This window comes from Meles meles, chromosome 10, assembly GCF_922984935.1.
Source record: "Meles meles chromosome 10, mMelMel3.1 paternal haplotype, whole genome shotgun sequence".
Classification (NCBI taxonomy): domain Eukaryota; kingdom Metazoa; phylum Chordata; class Mammalia; order Carnivora; family Mustelidae; genus Meles; species Meles meles.
Genome location: NC_060075.1, coordinates 103,667,415 through 103,682,767, shown reverse-complemented (window position 1 = coordinate 103,682,767; position 15,353 = coordinate 103,667,415). Strand labels below are relative to the sequence as shown.

The window sequence follows — 15,353 nt, the reverse complement described above, 5'->3', positions numbered from 1 at the left end:
GACGGCAGTAAAAATTTGAAACACGGGGGCAATCACTAAGACGCCAGGAAAAGGCCATTACATCAGTGTTTTCTTCTTGAAAGGAGGATAGTCCCAGCCCCCTCCCACCGGCCCCCCTGGTGGCACCTGCCATGGGAAGGTCTAGTTCCTTAGCTAGCCTGCGAGCCTTTGCGTTGTGAAGACTTCCAAAGGTCTGGCTCCTCCAGAACCCCGGGCAAGCCTGGAAATGAAGTGCGGGGAGATCAAAGAGCTCCTCTACGGGGGAACCTCCAGGAGCACGGGCGGACCTGGAATCTGCCCCAAGCACCAACACAGAACAATCAGGACCTAAAGGAGCTAAAGCAGCTGGGGAAAGGGAGCGAAGACGATGGAGGCAAAAGGAAGCTCTGCCAGCCTATACGGGGTACTTGGGAGAGAACTGGATCTGGGAGTCGGGGTCGGAGTGCACGGAGGGGGCAAAGCTGCCAGGCACGGCGGAGGTTTCCGGGCTGCTCCCGTCTGAGCCAGCCGCCCTGCTAGAATCGTTCTCTGTGTCATCCGCCTCCTCCCTTTTGCTGCTGGGAACAAATGAGAAGCCGTGAAAGGAAGAAAAATGATCTGCCTACAAAGATCAGTGGCTTGATTTCACCAATGAGGGAGTCCACTGTTTGTTTTGTTTTTTTCAAGTCACAGGAACATGTCAGGTTCTCAGCAGAACTATCTGAACCAATATTTCATGTTCATGTCATGAAGGATTTGAAAAGTAAAAAAAGCAAAAAAAAAAAAAAAAAGAAAGAAAAGCAAAAAAAAAAAAAACAAAAAGAAAAAAGAAAAAAAGAAAGGAAAGCAGAAAGAAAAAAGAAAAAAAAACCGTGGAAAGCTAGGCATCCCGCCCCTGCCCCGCCATTCTGACCGCAGAACAATAAGCAATCAAACTTCCATCTGCACCTATCAATGATCAAGACCCTGGAGTCACCAGGTCTGGATTAGAACCCTGTTTTGCTACTACCAAAGCAACTTCTTGATCACGCTGAGTCTCTTTTTCTTATAAAACAAGGACTTATGACTGGGGAGGACTCAATGTGATGGCAGAATTTTGGCCAAAGCACCTGACACATGGCAGACCCTTAACAAATATGACTACGGCTTGAATCTGAATTCAATCTGGACGGGACCCCAGCAGAATGAATTGCTTCCTTCCTCCGAGCACTGAGTGGCGGACCCCTCTGCCTTCTGCCCACAAGCTGTGTGTGGCCTGGAGAGCAGCTGTGAGCTCTTGCCACGGAGCGCACCAGCCTACCGAGGTCGCAGGGACGGGTCTGCATCTGGAAAGGAAGGCATCTGGACCCATCCCTGAGCAGGGAGCCCGTGCTGGGCCCTTAGAGCTGAGGAAGCCACGCCTTGTACATGCCTTTCAGAATTCCCTTAAGAGAACTCCCAGCTTGCTGTGAGCCCAGAACATTCTCTCCTGTTATTTTTCACTTAGAAAAAGCCCTTATCTGACCCCTTTGTGGTGGTTTCGTAAGCATAGCTGGATTTGTGTGCTGTGTGCGCGCATATGTTTTTATTTAATGCTTGCTTTAAAATGGACAGTTTTTCCATTTACTCTTACTTAATCTAAATATTCCCTTTAAGTTTCACTTTCAAATGGGAAAAGGAAGTAGCAGTGCAAAGAAAAGAATCAAGAGGACAGACCTGGTCCCAGGGCGTGGGGGCCCAAAGCCTCTTTCCCTAGCTAGCTCTGTGTTCTGAGGCCCGCTTCCTGGGTTCATCGACTAAGAAAGACTGACCTGAAAATCACTAACACCTACCATGTTACCTCAGGAGAAGCCCGAGCCAAGTTTCTGTCACAAGGAATTGTAATTTTAGCTCGTACACTATTCTTTCTAGAACATATTTTCCCCTCCACGAGGACAGCTGTCAATCCAAAGGAGCTGTTGCCCTATGAGACCGCTCTCTCTCTGGTGCGTCACCTGCCCAAGCCAAGTAACTTGATGTTGCTGCAAGGGCTGGCCTTCCCTTGCCACAGACCTAAGTCTAGAAAAGAGAGATTCTGAAACGCCCTTTATGACACTCCAGAGCCAGGGCTGGCAAACTTTCTGAGAAGACTCAGAGAGTAAATATTTTCAGGTCTGCAGATCACACAGAGTCTGTTTCAAGCTCTCAGCTCCGTTGCTAGCGCGCAAAACCAGCCACAGACCAGAAGCAAATAAATGGGCCTGACGTGTGCCCATAAACCCTATTTACAACAACAGGTGGTAGCTGGACGTGAACCGAGGGCCATACTTCATCAAGCTCTGCTTTAGAGCCTAACAGGAGGTCGGGAGGTAGATGGCTAGGGTTCCCTTCACCCCGTACTTTCTAGAAGGTAAATGTTAAATGGAATCATTTTCCTCTAAGGCCAAACTCTGAAAGCGTTTTCTTAGGGTTAAGATCTTCCTCCTCCAGCATCAGCTAAACAGGGGAACGGAAGATACGAGGCACTGAAAATTGACACGGAAGTGTAGGGGCTGGGAAGTATCATTCGTGTATGGTTTTGTATTGCGGGTGTTACAGCTCTGTGCTAGGCATCATTTCCTTTTAGAACTGGATGTCCAACCCCATATAGCCCCATCACACCCAAGAATCCTGGCCTTCCGTATTCAGGACAACTGGTTGTCAAGTCCTTCTTGCCCATTCTGAAGTTTAATCTTGCTCCAAGTTTGTGAAGCAATATTCTTATATTTATTTGTAATTCTTATAATGTAATTATTCCTTCGAGTGATCTGAAGTTAGTCCCCTGAGAATTTCCTCTGGCTTAACAGCGATGTGTCTCATTCCTCCTCTACCTTACCGCCCTGTGGATACGGGAAGACAACGACTGCTTCTCACCCCTGCTTTTCCCACCGGCGGACTTTGCTCCAGATTTCCCTCCTCCTCTGTGCTCCTGGGAATTCCATGTGTGTGGCCTCCCTGCACAGAGACATCCTCCAGAAAGACACTACCCCATCCAGCTCCTCTTCCCGGTCTCCTGGTCCTGCGGCTGCCTCTTACGGCCTTGGACTTGCTCACACTTGGGTGGTGAAAGCCTTCTGTTGTTCCACAGCACATTTGGTCTCTTTAAAGAATAACGTGTCATCTGAGAACAACAGCAAACACTCTGCTTCCCGTGGCTTCCCTTCAGCTTGTTACACTGAGAAATTCAGCGAGGAACGAAAGATGAATAAATGCTGAAATGACTCGAACTTCTGTGCTAGCATCGTATGCTGGTCTTTGGCAGATGTGATTCACTTCTTTTAAGTTCGGTAACTAATATGGCAGTTGAGCCATGAAAATGGAATCTCCACTGCATCTATTAATAGCAGGGAGGACGGTAAATTCCTCGCCAGCTTGGACGGGGAAGTATTTTTCCTTGCTCGGGTCTCTCTCAGGTTGTAGTTTTCTATCACATCGCACCAGCCTATGAGAATTAGCTTGGCTCTTGACTGCAGATACAGCATTCGGTGGCTGAATGCCCATTTTCGGATCGAACCCGTTTGAGATCTAACGAGAGCAACCTCTTCCAAAACCATGAGTCTGGTAGAAGAACAAACAAGAAAACCTATCACGGCCACTCTTGCCTCATTATTAACTATTAATCAACAGAATACGTAACAGTCACTCACAGAGGTGGTTACCAAATCCTGTTTCATATCTTCCTTTGAAAAATTTCCTACCTTCAACTTCTTTGTTTTTATCTGGCTTCCTGGAGGTATTTTATAATTTTCTTCTTTGTTAAGCTTCCTTAAACAGCCTTCACACTGAAATACGACAACTAAGGTGGGCTGCTCCACCAGGACAAAAACTCCAGGCCAAAGAACACTAGAGGGGACTTCTTATTGCTTAGTAAAGACCTATTTGCTATGTAGGGACAATTAGGGACTAATCTCCAGGAGCCACATAGCTGGTTTTGATCATCGGGAGCATCTTTCAAAACGCACGCCCTGTTCAGTGACAAGGCGTCCACCATGATGCTCTCTGATGAAAGGAACCTCATGCCTTTGCTTGTGATGTAAGTCTCGGAGACTCCTGGTAATTAAGGGAGAGGAGTGGAATGGTGTGGCTGGAGCCAAGTCACCGGGCCTACGAAACCACTACAAATGAAAGCTGCTTATCCCCACGATATGTCTCAGGACCAAATCCTGGCTCAACAATGCACTCCAGGGGATCGGAAACCTTTCTATCTGTTCCTGTGCCAGCCCTGGCTGCTCTGGCTGTCCCATTCAATCTGACGGAACATGTTGGGGAAGATAAAGTCGTTCTTGGCAACCTGGGGCTCTGCATGTCCCTGCAAGGCCAGTGCTGTGTGAGGGTGGCATCAATGGCCTTTAGGTGGCCAGAGGCCAAGGCCCAGTGCAATGGACATATTTCCATAAGTCAGTAATCTGTAATCTCAAGCCCTTGTTTGTTTGTTTGTTTTTGGGCTTTTTCAGCTGACTGTCTGGTTGTTGGGGCCAGTAACCAGAGAAGTAAAAAACTAAGTGTGTACTTTATGGCTTTACCAAACTCATCCTTAAGCTGTTTATTCTGGCAGATCGCCAAACCTTGGGGGTGGGGTGGCCACAGCAGGGTCACTCCTAAGGGGCTACAGGAGTGCCCTTCAGTGAACTAATTTCTACTCTGTTGAATGGCCACTCAAACCAGACTGTTTTCCTTGAAGCTGAGAAAGTTTTCTACACAAGCATTTCTTTGTAAGCTCAATTAACTTTTACAATAATTTGTGCTTTTAGTTTAAGGACTACAGATGTTGTGTGGGTGGTGGCGAGGGTGAGGGGCTGGAGATGAGAGCATGAAGGAGCAAGGATGCAGATGACTCCCCCTCTGGAAAATGTGGCCACACTTCCTTTCATGGAAAAAGCACATCAATTTTTAGGATTACTAAAAAACTCAAATCGTGTGTAGAACCAGAGAAAGCCATGGCGACTTGGTTTTGGGGAGGCCAAACTGGGCCATCTCCCAGTTCCCCTCCCTCCTAATGAGACCCAGATCTTTGTGACAGGATGATCTGGAATTGTAATCTCATGCTTGGAAACAGTCCAAAAGTTGGGTGGCAGAACCCGGTCATTCATCAAATGCTTGCTCAATTTCCAAAAGAAATACAAAACCAAAAATATCAAATGACAATTAGGATTAAGTATTAATGTGCCAATGGACAGAGGAACTCTTATTAACTTAATTAATTTTCACTGGGAATGGTTTTTGCCATTAGAAATACACTTGCTTTTTCCCCCTAAGTCTATTCATTTATTACTGAGTGTTGATTTGAGGTTAAACGGGGGATGTTTGTGTTGTGCTGGATGTTTGTGTTATTTCATAAAACAATTCCTACATCCCACCATACTTGTCACATACTGAAAGCTATATTCATTACACACTCATCCACACACAAAGAAAAAATCCTTTAGAGTTTGCACTTGCAAATAATTCAGACTTCCTAATTCATGTCTGCCACCTACTACTTGTTATTTTTTTAAAAAAACCCTAATAAGGAAATTACTGCGAATCAAGCCCACCAGAATGAATCGCCCCTTGTAGTCTTCGTCCACGTGTGACTTCCATGCCAGTAATTAATCAGAGCCAGCTCAGAAACGTTCCCCTTAATCACTCACCCAGCAGGTGTTCACTGAACACCTCACCCATGTGCATGGTGGCCCAGTGCGGGCCATGGGGGCGGAAAGTTATCCTATCTAAGCACGTGGGTTCCAGCTCTGGAGGCCTGCCTGTGAAGGAGCAAGAGGTGTCACCTGCAGCAAATTACTTCTTGTGGAGCCTCACTTTGTTCACTTGGAAAAGGAGGTTTGTAAAAAGTGCCCTCGTGGGGTCATCATCAGGGTTAAGATGTAAATATCTGTAAGAAAGTGTCTGGCTCACATAAGCCATCATCATCACCGTCATGGTCATTATGGTCATTATCATCATCATCATCGTCACTGTCATCATCGTCATCATCACCATCACCATCGTCACGGTCATGGTCATCTCCATCATCACTTCAGTGTCAGTATGCGCCCGGCAACACTTGAGGTCCAGGGATGTGTGCAGATGGGACTGATATTGGTCCTGTCCCGTGAAACTTACACCCCAGAAGGGAAGACCGATGTTCACCAAATGATCATGGCTGTGTGGAAGCTTCTAGAGTAGAGAAACCTGACCAGGTCTGAGAGGTTATGGCAGGATTCCTTGAGGAATGGCCATTCAGCACAACTCTCAAGGGCAAGAGGAGCTTACTAGCAAATTGTGTGGAGTTTGGGGGACTTCCTTGTGGGACGAGCCATGGTAGCGAAAGGCTCTCTGGCTGAAGAGAAATCTAGCAGAGATGAAGCTGGGAAAGCACGGGGAACTGAGAGGCAGAGGGGCCCAGAGAGGGACTTGCTAAGGATTTTGATTCCATTTTAACAGCAATAAACCACAGGCAGGTTCTAAACAAGGAGGAACTTGCCTTAGATTGTGTTTTTATTTGTATTTATTTATATAATTTTCAAAGGTTCTATGTATCTGAGAGCAAGTGAGAGAGAGCATGAGCAGAGGGGCGGGTCAAAGGGAGAGGGAAAAGCGGGCTCCCTGCTGAGCAGGGAGGACTCCATCCCAGGATCCTGGGATCAAGACCTGAGCCCAAGGCAGTCACTTCACCAACTGAGCCACCCAGGCACCCTAGATTGTGTTTTTGAAATACCTGCTGCTTTTTGGAGAAGGACCTAGTTGGCGCCCAGAAGTGGGCACGTCTGTAAGAGCAAAACCAGAGGGCTCCCTGCGGGGACAGAAATCTTGCACTGGCATTCCTATCTGGGCTGTGATATTGCAACACATTCCCATCAGGAAGACTGGGTGAGAGGCCCATGGGACTTCTCCGTATCATTTCCTACAGCAACAGTGAATCTACACTTTCCTCAAGACAAAGGTTTAATTACACAACTCACTTAGAAGCACACGCTGTAAGGCAGAGGTCTCGCAAAGCACAGTCATCCCTACGTAGGTGTCAGCTTCGTGGGAAGAGCCAGCACCCTAATGGGGGAGCCCGCAGTGCTATTGGTAATGGGTGAGTCTGACTTTTGCCCGTGCCCTAGTGACAGGTGACTCTCCCCATCAAGTGGGATGGACAGCGTAAAGCATGATAGCTTATAATTTTCAGACACTGTGACTCTTTTCTTATAGAGATAGACGTCATTTTTTGAAAGCATGTGGTTTCAACGGTGCATACTTGGTTCATGACCAAGAATTCTTTTTCTCTATGCCATGCTGCATCTTGGTAAAATTAAACAATCTCCCCCTTCTAATTATCTGCTTCTTCACAAGCTCTCCAGGAGGTGCTTCTGCACAGAGCCTTGCAAGCACCAGAATGACGAAAGGGTCATAGACAATCCTGACAGGTACTAAGGGGTTTGAACCTACAGAATGAGGGATGGCTCAGTTACAGGACTACAAAAGAACATCAGGAACCATGGACCATCTCGGGTAAAAATCTGGAATGTTTGAGCAGCAGGGAATACCAAAGACCTAGAATCACAGGGGAAGAGTTTAGTTCAATCTGTCCTGGGCAAGAAGGACAGACAGCCTTGGGTAGTGCCTCGTCTCCCCACTAGGGCCGTGGAGAAGAGCGGTGTGCCCAAGGGACAATCATGCGGTGAAGGCTCATGGTTCTGTTGGCCTCAAGTCAGAGAAGTGCATTGCCCACGACGGGCCCATCTTTGCCCAGTTACGCCCTGTCCAAACCTGCATTTGACAAAGCAGATTCCGTCAAGATCCCAAGATCCTTGGTATTCACACAGGGTCCCCTACAGTTTTTCAACCATAACTTACAACCAAAGAATATCATAAATACCACCATAATTTGGGGCTTAAACTGGAAATTTCAAGAAAATCTAGACTTAACAACACAGTCAAGGAAGTCCCTGAAGCCGTGTTTGGTCCATGTACGACGTATTTAGCTTCTGTTATGAATGATTTAATTAGTCTCATGCCTAATGTTTACAAAAGCTGGTAGAGCTGGGAAACATACTGATATCAAGGAAACATGCTGAAACAAAGCTTTTAGACTTGACTGAAGTAGTACGGGATGTCACAAGGACATTTTGTGCTAACAGCACAAGGGGAAAAGATGGACAAGTCTGGGCATTTTAAAAGCATGAATGATCTAGAGCAAAGTTTTTTCCTGTAACTTCAGCTATAGCTTTCTTGCTCTATCCCTGTTCCTTCATGTCCTCTCCCTACCTAGACTTTGGAACTACACACACGCACACGCTTGGGCGCACATACAGACACACACATGCAGCTTTAACCCTGTGTCTGAGCTGGAACAGGTCTCATGCTCTCTAGTCTTTTATTCCATTTCCTGCACATTTTGATCCCCGTCTCTGTCTTCTAATGCAGGCTTTCCTTCTCAGAACAGCATCTCAAACTGGCACTTGTATCAGGGAGACACTGCAAGTCTGAAGCTCAGCTCCTCTTCCAAAGCCTTGAGAAATGAGGCACATGGTAAACACGAGCTGAAAATTCTCAGGATGTTGCCTGCAATCGTTCATGTACAAGTCAACTCCGAACACATTTTATAAGTAGGTATACTTCAACTATGAAGAAATGCATTTTTCCAGACTCTCTGTTAAAAGGGAAGTAAAGACCAAAAAGCTTTTTAGAATGCATCCTTCTTGGAACATATCATCTGCAATAAAAATATAAAATATTTTTAGTTATATTTTCTTTATAATAGTTTATAAAAGGAATGGTTATGCTAATTAAGTAACTTTCGAACATTAATTTCTTAGTTGCTTGAACATGCTCAAGAATGCCTTTTTTACTCCTTGGTTTTGCCATGTCCCCATTATTTCATGAATTAACCTAAACTTACCAGGAAGTTCGATAGGATAGGATAGGAAAGATCGATAGCCGCATTTTTTTCCCAGACAAGAAATTTAAGATGAAACTCGTAACACAGAGGAACCAACACCTCCTACAGCAAGCCAGTAGACTAAAGAGGAATTTGTGACCTAGACTTACAATGTTTGCTGGTCATAGATTAGCCTACTCATCATTCTAAAATAGCCTAGTGTGTGGATTATTTTAAGGCGATCTTTGTGCCGAAGGTGTGCTACTGTAAACTATTAATTAGTTAACCAATCAATTTACCCCTTCACCGCCATTTCTGGAATGCAAGACAATGCACTGGCCCCTGGCCCAAAGGAACTCAGTCAATGACAGAGACAGAACGGGACGTGGTGGAAAAGAAATTAAAACAAGCACGTGCCCTGTTGGTTTTCGGCAAGGAGAGGACAGAGGGCACTTACAACAAAGCTTTCTAAGGGACGCCATGCTCAAGCTGTCCCGTGAAGAACACCTTGCAGTTATGCCGAGGAACGGATCATGGAAAGACCCAGAAGTGGAGGCAGGGAGGAAGACGCAAGCACCTTAGCTGATGAGTCGCATCAGAGATGGGCCGCAGGTAGGAATGGCACCTCTCTAGGTGAGCCAGACTCCGAATGGAAGGGAGGGGGTGCCCAGAAGCACTGGGGGCTGCCTCCAGCTGGGGCCGTGAGAGGGGAGGGGAGCCACCCAATGGGCAAGACTGTGGAGGATGCAGCCTTACACGACAGCTGCTAGACAAAAATTCACACGACCAGAGGACAGGGGTGTCTGTGGTCTGGCGAGCCAGGACCTGGGCTGAGAGCAGGGAGGAAGGAGGTGTGAGTGGAACGCGGCTGTCTGAGGTTGCAGACAGGGAGAGAGACCTCTGGGTGTGGGAGGGTCTCAAAGGGTTCTTTGGGAGGACAGTCCTCTGGTGGGTAGACTGTTATCATTTCTTCTAGAAAGTGGGCTCAGATCCACCCTCTAAACCTTCCTGGATAATAAAGCTTCCCTAATGTGGCCTAAAGACACTCAACGGTCAGAAATGATTTTTCAAAAAATCAAATGATATGTCGATTTCATTTTTAAACATTTCCCTGTGGTGAGACACTTAACACGAGACCTGTCCTCCTACCAAGTTCCAAGTGCGCCATCCAGCCTGACTTGATGGAATCAGACAGCCAGGGGCCCCCTGCACTGAACAGATCCTAACAGGAGGCACTCCCTTTCCAGTCAAGGTCACCAGTCACATCAGGATGACAAATATACGTGTTAGCTGACTGAATTCATTACAGCACACATTTGCCTGCATCACGGAAATGCCTTTTTATTGTGGTAAGGGGAGGTTTCTTCTAGTATGAAGAAGTTCCATGAACTGAAGGTATCCAGGAAAGCTTGGTGGCCGTCTAAAACAAAAGAGAAAAACCGCCCCTTCTGCTGCAGAGATAGTATTTCTAGTCTGTTCTTAATGGGAATTTTCTGAACCGTGAGTCCTATGGAAAGAAGCAAAGTCATAGAGTGGTTGTGGTTGGGCAGGGGGATGAAGAGGAAGACACAACGAAGAACATGGCTCTAGCCAGCTGGCTCTTAGGACAAATGAAACTCTAGGTGGGAAAGACCTTTTTGTTCTTCCTGTCAAGGAAAACAAAAAGATGCCTGAGACATTCCTGTAATGGTCAAGCCCTTACCTGAGAGGAAGAGAAGCACACGATACCACTGAGATGACACATCTGTCTTCTCCGGGCCTGGGGGAGGGGTAATACTCTCTGCTTGCACCTCCACGGTCAAAATGGCGTCCGAGAGAGCAGCAGCAAGGAAAGGAGAAGGAGCCATTTTTCCCGTGAATACCAGATGAAGATTCACCTTCCCTTTGGTCTCAGAGTTTTACCCCCAAATCCACTTGTGGCTGTAAACATTCAGGCACTCAGAGGTTTGAACTTGGTGGGCTTTCCTGAGAGGACAGCGTGAAGGACTTTTGTTTGAATGTTCCGTCCGGGGCTTCATCTCCCTGCAGTCTGAGACACTTCCCTGTGTTGTAACACTTGGATCTGGTTCATGGAATCTTCCCTGCTTTCCAAACAGATGACCTCTCACTAGAAGATTCACTTATCTCTCTCCCCCTGGCCTGTAAACCAGTCCAGCAAAGTCTTAACTTGCAACAAACAGGCAATTCACTCTACCAGAAAACACAGTTATCTAATCTCCCAAAAATGACACCTGGCAAGTTTCGAACCATCATACCATTTGACTCGTTTCCATCAACATTTCTTCTTACGAGCAATGTTAATAATGCCTTTTTAAGTCTGAGGACACTGTAACCAGTGGAAAATAAAATAATACTACTACGCTGCCTGATGAAGAGTGTCCAGTCCAAATGAGTGTTTGAAGATGTGTCAACAGTGTTCTTTGGAGGATGAATGGGCTCATGCATCATTCATCAAATGTTTATTGGGCCCTGAATGCGTGCCAGGTCCCGGCTCGTTGTTAGAGCTACAAATGGTCTTTGTCCTCACGAAGCAGATAGTCAAGAAGAAAGATAGACATGCAATACTGCAGGTGAATATTTCTCCCATCACCACTTACTCGCTGATTAAGAGGGAAAATGAGTATTTGCCTTTTCGGATGGGTCATTTCCACATAAAAGTCCTCACTGTTGTCAGACATTCTTTTTCCCGTGAAAGTGAATAATTTTCAGATGAAAGAATGGAAACAATTATTTGTCAAACCAAAAAGTACTTCCTTTTGCCATTAATCACATTGCTCAACATCCATGTAGTGAGGTAAGTTTTTTCATGCCGGATACCAGGAAGGAGACAGGCACCACAAATAAGCCCTCTTTGGCCATCTATGTGTAGACAGATAAGCCAAGCTGGAGGGCAGGGACCCCAGCCTTGGAGAACAGGCATCTGTAGCGTGCTACCAGAAACACCAGGAGCACGGTGCCTGGTTGGCTCAGTCCTTGAGTGTCGGCCTTCGGCTGAGGTCATGATCCCAAGGTCCTGGGATCGAGCCCGGCATCAGGCTCCCTGCTTGGTGGGAAGCCTGCTTCTCCCTCTCCCACTACCCCCTGCTTGTGTTACTGCTCTCTCTCTCTCTAGTAAATAAATAAAATCTTAATTAAAAAAAAGAAAAAAAAGAAAAGCCAGGGCTGCTCATCCCATCCGTGGCCCTCCTGCCAGGAAGGATGACACCTGAACTCACAGAGAGAGACGGCAATGTGAGAAGGACACTGGGAAAGATCGGCCAGATAGACGGCCCTGGGTCCATTCGGGCTGCCAAGAAACAGAGAGATTCCCCACTTGCATCTAGTCACCTACTTAGAACAATCTCTGTACTTCTGGAGCTCCTCAGACCACTTCTCAGAGCCTCAGGAACACTTCAATGGCCCAGGATTATGTTGCAATGCAGATTCAGAGACTCCTGGGGAACCTGAGAGTCTGCATTTCTCACAAGCTCCAGATGTAGCTCATTACCGGAGGCGTTAGGAAGATGATAGATTATCCCCAGCTCAACTACCACAACAGTGTCCTCCTGAAAGGAGAGGCTGCAGAAGACACAAACAAGGAGAGATCTCAAGGACACAGGAGAACCAGGACAGGGAGAGGGCCCCAAGGCAGAAGACAAAAGCAGATACCATGTTGTCACATCCTGCAAAAGGATCTGGCAGATAAAGAGGGAAAGGTATGCGCCAGATTTAGCTCAGAGTGACTGTAGTGGTAAATTCTTTGAGCCTTTCTCAGGTGAGTTTCAGTGGAGCGGCCACAACAGAGATTATATTCGGAAGAAATTCAGACACTGACCAGGAGGAGAAAACGCACCATGGTATTTTCTACTCACAATGCACGCTGGGATAATATCATCTCTGACAACCCCAAAATTCTAAGGAAAAACCGGCAAGTGAACAGCGTATCTATTATGGTGTCCAATGTGATGATTTAATGTACATATGTGGTGTGAAATGATCACCACAATCAAGGTGATTAACACGTCCGTCTCCTTACCGATAGTTTTTTTGTGGGGAGGAGAGGGGGTAAAACACTTAAGATCTACTCTTCTGGAAAATTGCAAATTATGAACTATAGCCACCATATATCTTGTTAAACACTCGAAAAGCTGTGTGGGCATCAGGAACTTACTTCGGATCCTAGTGTGTCAAAGAACAGGAGGGTCTGACCTCCCCTTCTGAGTCTGTAATGTCACTCTGCTGGATCTCATGGGAAAGAGAGGTGTAGAAGAGAAAGAACACTCAGGGAATGACAGGCAGCCACACCACAACTGTGAAATGAGCAGTGGGGACGGGGGCGGAGGACAGTCATTTCAGATTTACTTGATCCCCGGATGGACCCGTCCTCTTTTCTCCTTGACTTTGGAGGAAAGGGGAGGATTTGTTAAAAAATAAAAATATCTTTGAAATGTACTTTTTGCTTTACTTCAAAAACTCGAGTTTGAGTTTTTTAAATAATACAACGTGACCCAATTTTCCTGACAGTTTGGTGCTGCGAGAACATTTATGGGGCCTTCTAATCGGTCACTTCAACATTCAGTCGTCCCCGGGAGCCTTCGAGAGGACCAGCCAGACTCTCCCTCTGGTTGCAGTGCCCGCGATTTCTGCTACAGCTGTGAATGGCTGACTGACCTGTCTATGTGTCCGGTGGATGTGAGATTTCTGGAGCGCAGGCCTGTTGTCTACTGAACTCTCTACAGTCAGTGCCTTGCTGGTCACCGACACACGGAGGGAGGCTAATGGCTGATCCGCGTTTGCTGGATGACTAATCCAAAGGGGAGAAGCCTTCCGAGCAGCAGGGAGTGGGCATGCTGGTGCGGCTGAGATGCCCTTCCCACTCTGGGTTTGGACGGTACCCTCAGTTACCGGCTGGCCCTACACGCTAGCATTTCTGCTTGAAAACTGAAGGGAGAACTTACATCCAGCCAACCTTTTTCTTTTTTTTTTTTTTAAAGAAATACACACACACACACACACACACACACACATTTATTTATTTATTTATTTATTTATTTATCAGAGATCACAAGGAGGCAGATAGGTGGAGAGAGAGAGAGGAGGAAGTAGGCTCCCCGCTGAGCAGGGAGCCTGATGTGGGGCTCGATCCCAGGACCCTGAGATCATGACGTGAGCTGAAGGTAGAGGCTTTAACTTAACCACTGAGCCACCCAGGTGCCCCAAGATTTTATTTATTTGGAGTGGGGGGGAGAAGCAGATTCTGCACTGAGCGCGGAGCCTGACATGGGACTAGATCTCATACCCTGAGATCATGACCTGAGCCAAAATCAAGAGTCAGAGGCTTAACTGACCGAGCCATCCAGGTGCCCCACTTCCTGCTAAGCATTTTGTGAAGACACATGAAGAAGGATGCATGAACAAAAGAGAGACTTTTAAAGCTACTGATGATGTAAGGGTATGGTTATTTTTGTTCTTTTCGGGTTTTTATTGGAATTCCAGTTAATTAACATACCGTGCCATATTAGTTTCAGGTACAGAATTTAGTGATCCCACACTTTCACACAACACCCAGTGTTCATCACAACCAGTGCCCTCCTTCATGCCCATCACCCGTTTCACCCGTCCTCCCACACCTCCCCTCCAGTAACCTTCAGTTTGTTCTCTACAGTTCGGTCTGCTTTCTGGCTTACCTCTCTTTCTTCAACCTCCCCATGTTCATCTGTTTCGTTTCTTAAATTCCACATATGACTGAAATCACATGGTATCCCTCTGTCTCTGACTGATTGACGTTGCTTCATCTTTTACTCTCTAGCCGCATCCCCATTGTTGCAAATAGCAAGATGTCATTCTTGTTGACGTCTGAGTAATATTCCACTGTCTATCTATGTCACATCTTTATCCATTCCTCAGTCAATGGCCGTTTCCATAATTGGCTACTGCTCGATACTGTTGCTGAAAACACAACCGTGCACGTATTCCTTTGAATTACTATTTTTATATTCTCTGGGCAAGAACCTAGGAGTATAACTGCTGGATCCTAGGGCAGTTCTAGTTTTAACTTCTTGAGGACCTCCATACTGTTCTCCAGAGTGGTTGCACCTGTTTGTGTTCCCACCGACTGTGTAAGAGGGTCCCATAAGGGTACTGTTAGAATGCAGTTCTAACAGGGATTTACAGATGCTGAGTCTGGGGGCAGGGGTGCCCGTCCATATTTAGGTCCTGTTGGTCTTCTCCTTTCTCCGGGTTCTAGGTCTGCAGAGGCCCTAACCTCAGACTCCCTGGCACGAGCACGGGGGCCCTAAGTCTAACACCCGCTCTGTTTTCCTGTCTGCAGAATCCCATCTTTGGACATTTCCAAGACCTCAAATGCACTCCATCGGAGGTTTTCTGCAGCCCCTCTATCACCCGCAAACACCGTTGCACAAATATGCACAAATGTGAACCTCCGAAGACGAGATTTTCCTTCACACTCTGTTGATGCCATTCTGCAAAATGCTCACGGAGGAGCCTGAGAAACCAGTGTGCAGAGGGCTCTCAGTGAGATGCCTGCTGTGGTCCT

At 46.6% G+C, this 15,353-nt stretch overlaps 1 protein-coding gene across 3 annotated transcripts in view; it reads right to left on the bottom strand.

Annotated features, from left to right (window-relative positions):
- The window catches only part of EGFR (epidermal growth factor receptor), a 211,082-nt gene that overhangs the window by 79,425 nt on the left and 116,304 nt on the right, over positions 1 to 15,353 (bottom strand). The window contains exon 1 of one of the 3 annotated variants that reach the window (XM_046020187.1): positions 10,521 to 10,759. The exons of the other annotated variants lie outside the window; for them this stretch is intronic. Coding sequence (XP_045876143.1) covers positions 10,521 to 10,665 — 145 coding nt within the window. The 5' untranslated portion in view covers positions 10,666 to 10,759. Of the gene's footprint in view, positions 1 to 10,520; positions 10,760 to 15,353 lie in introns of those variants that run through there. 3 annotated transcript variants of the gene reach the window in all.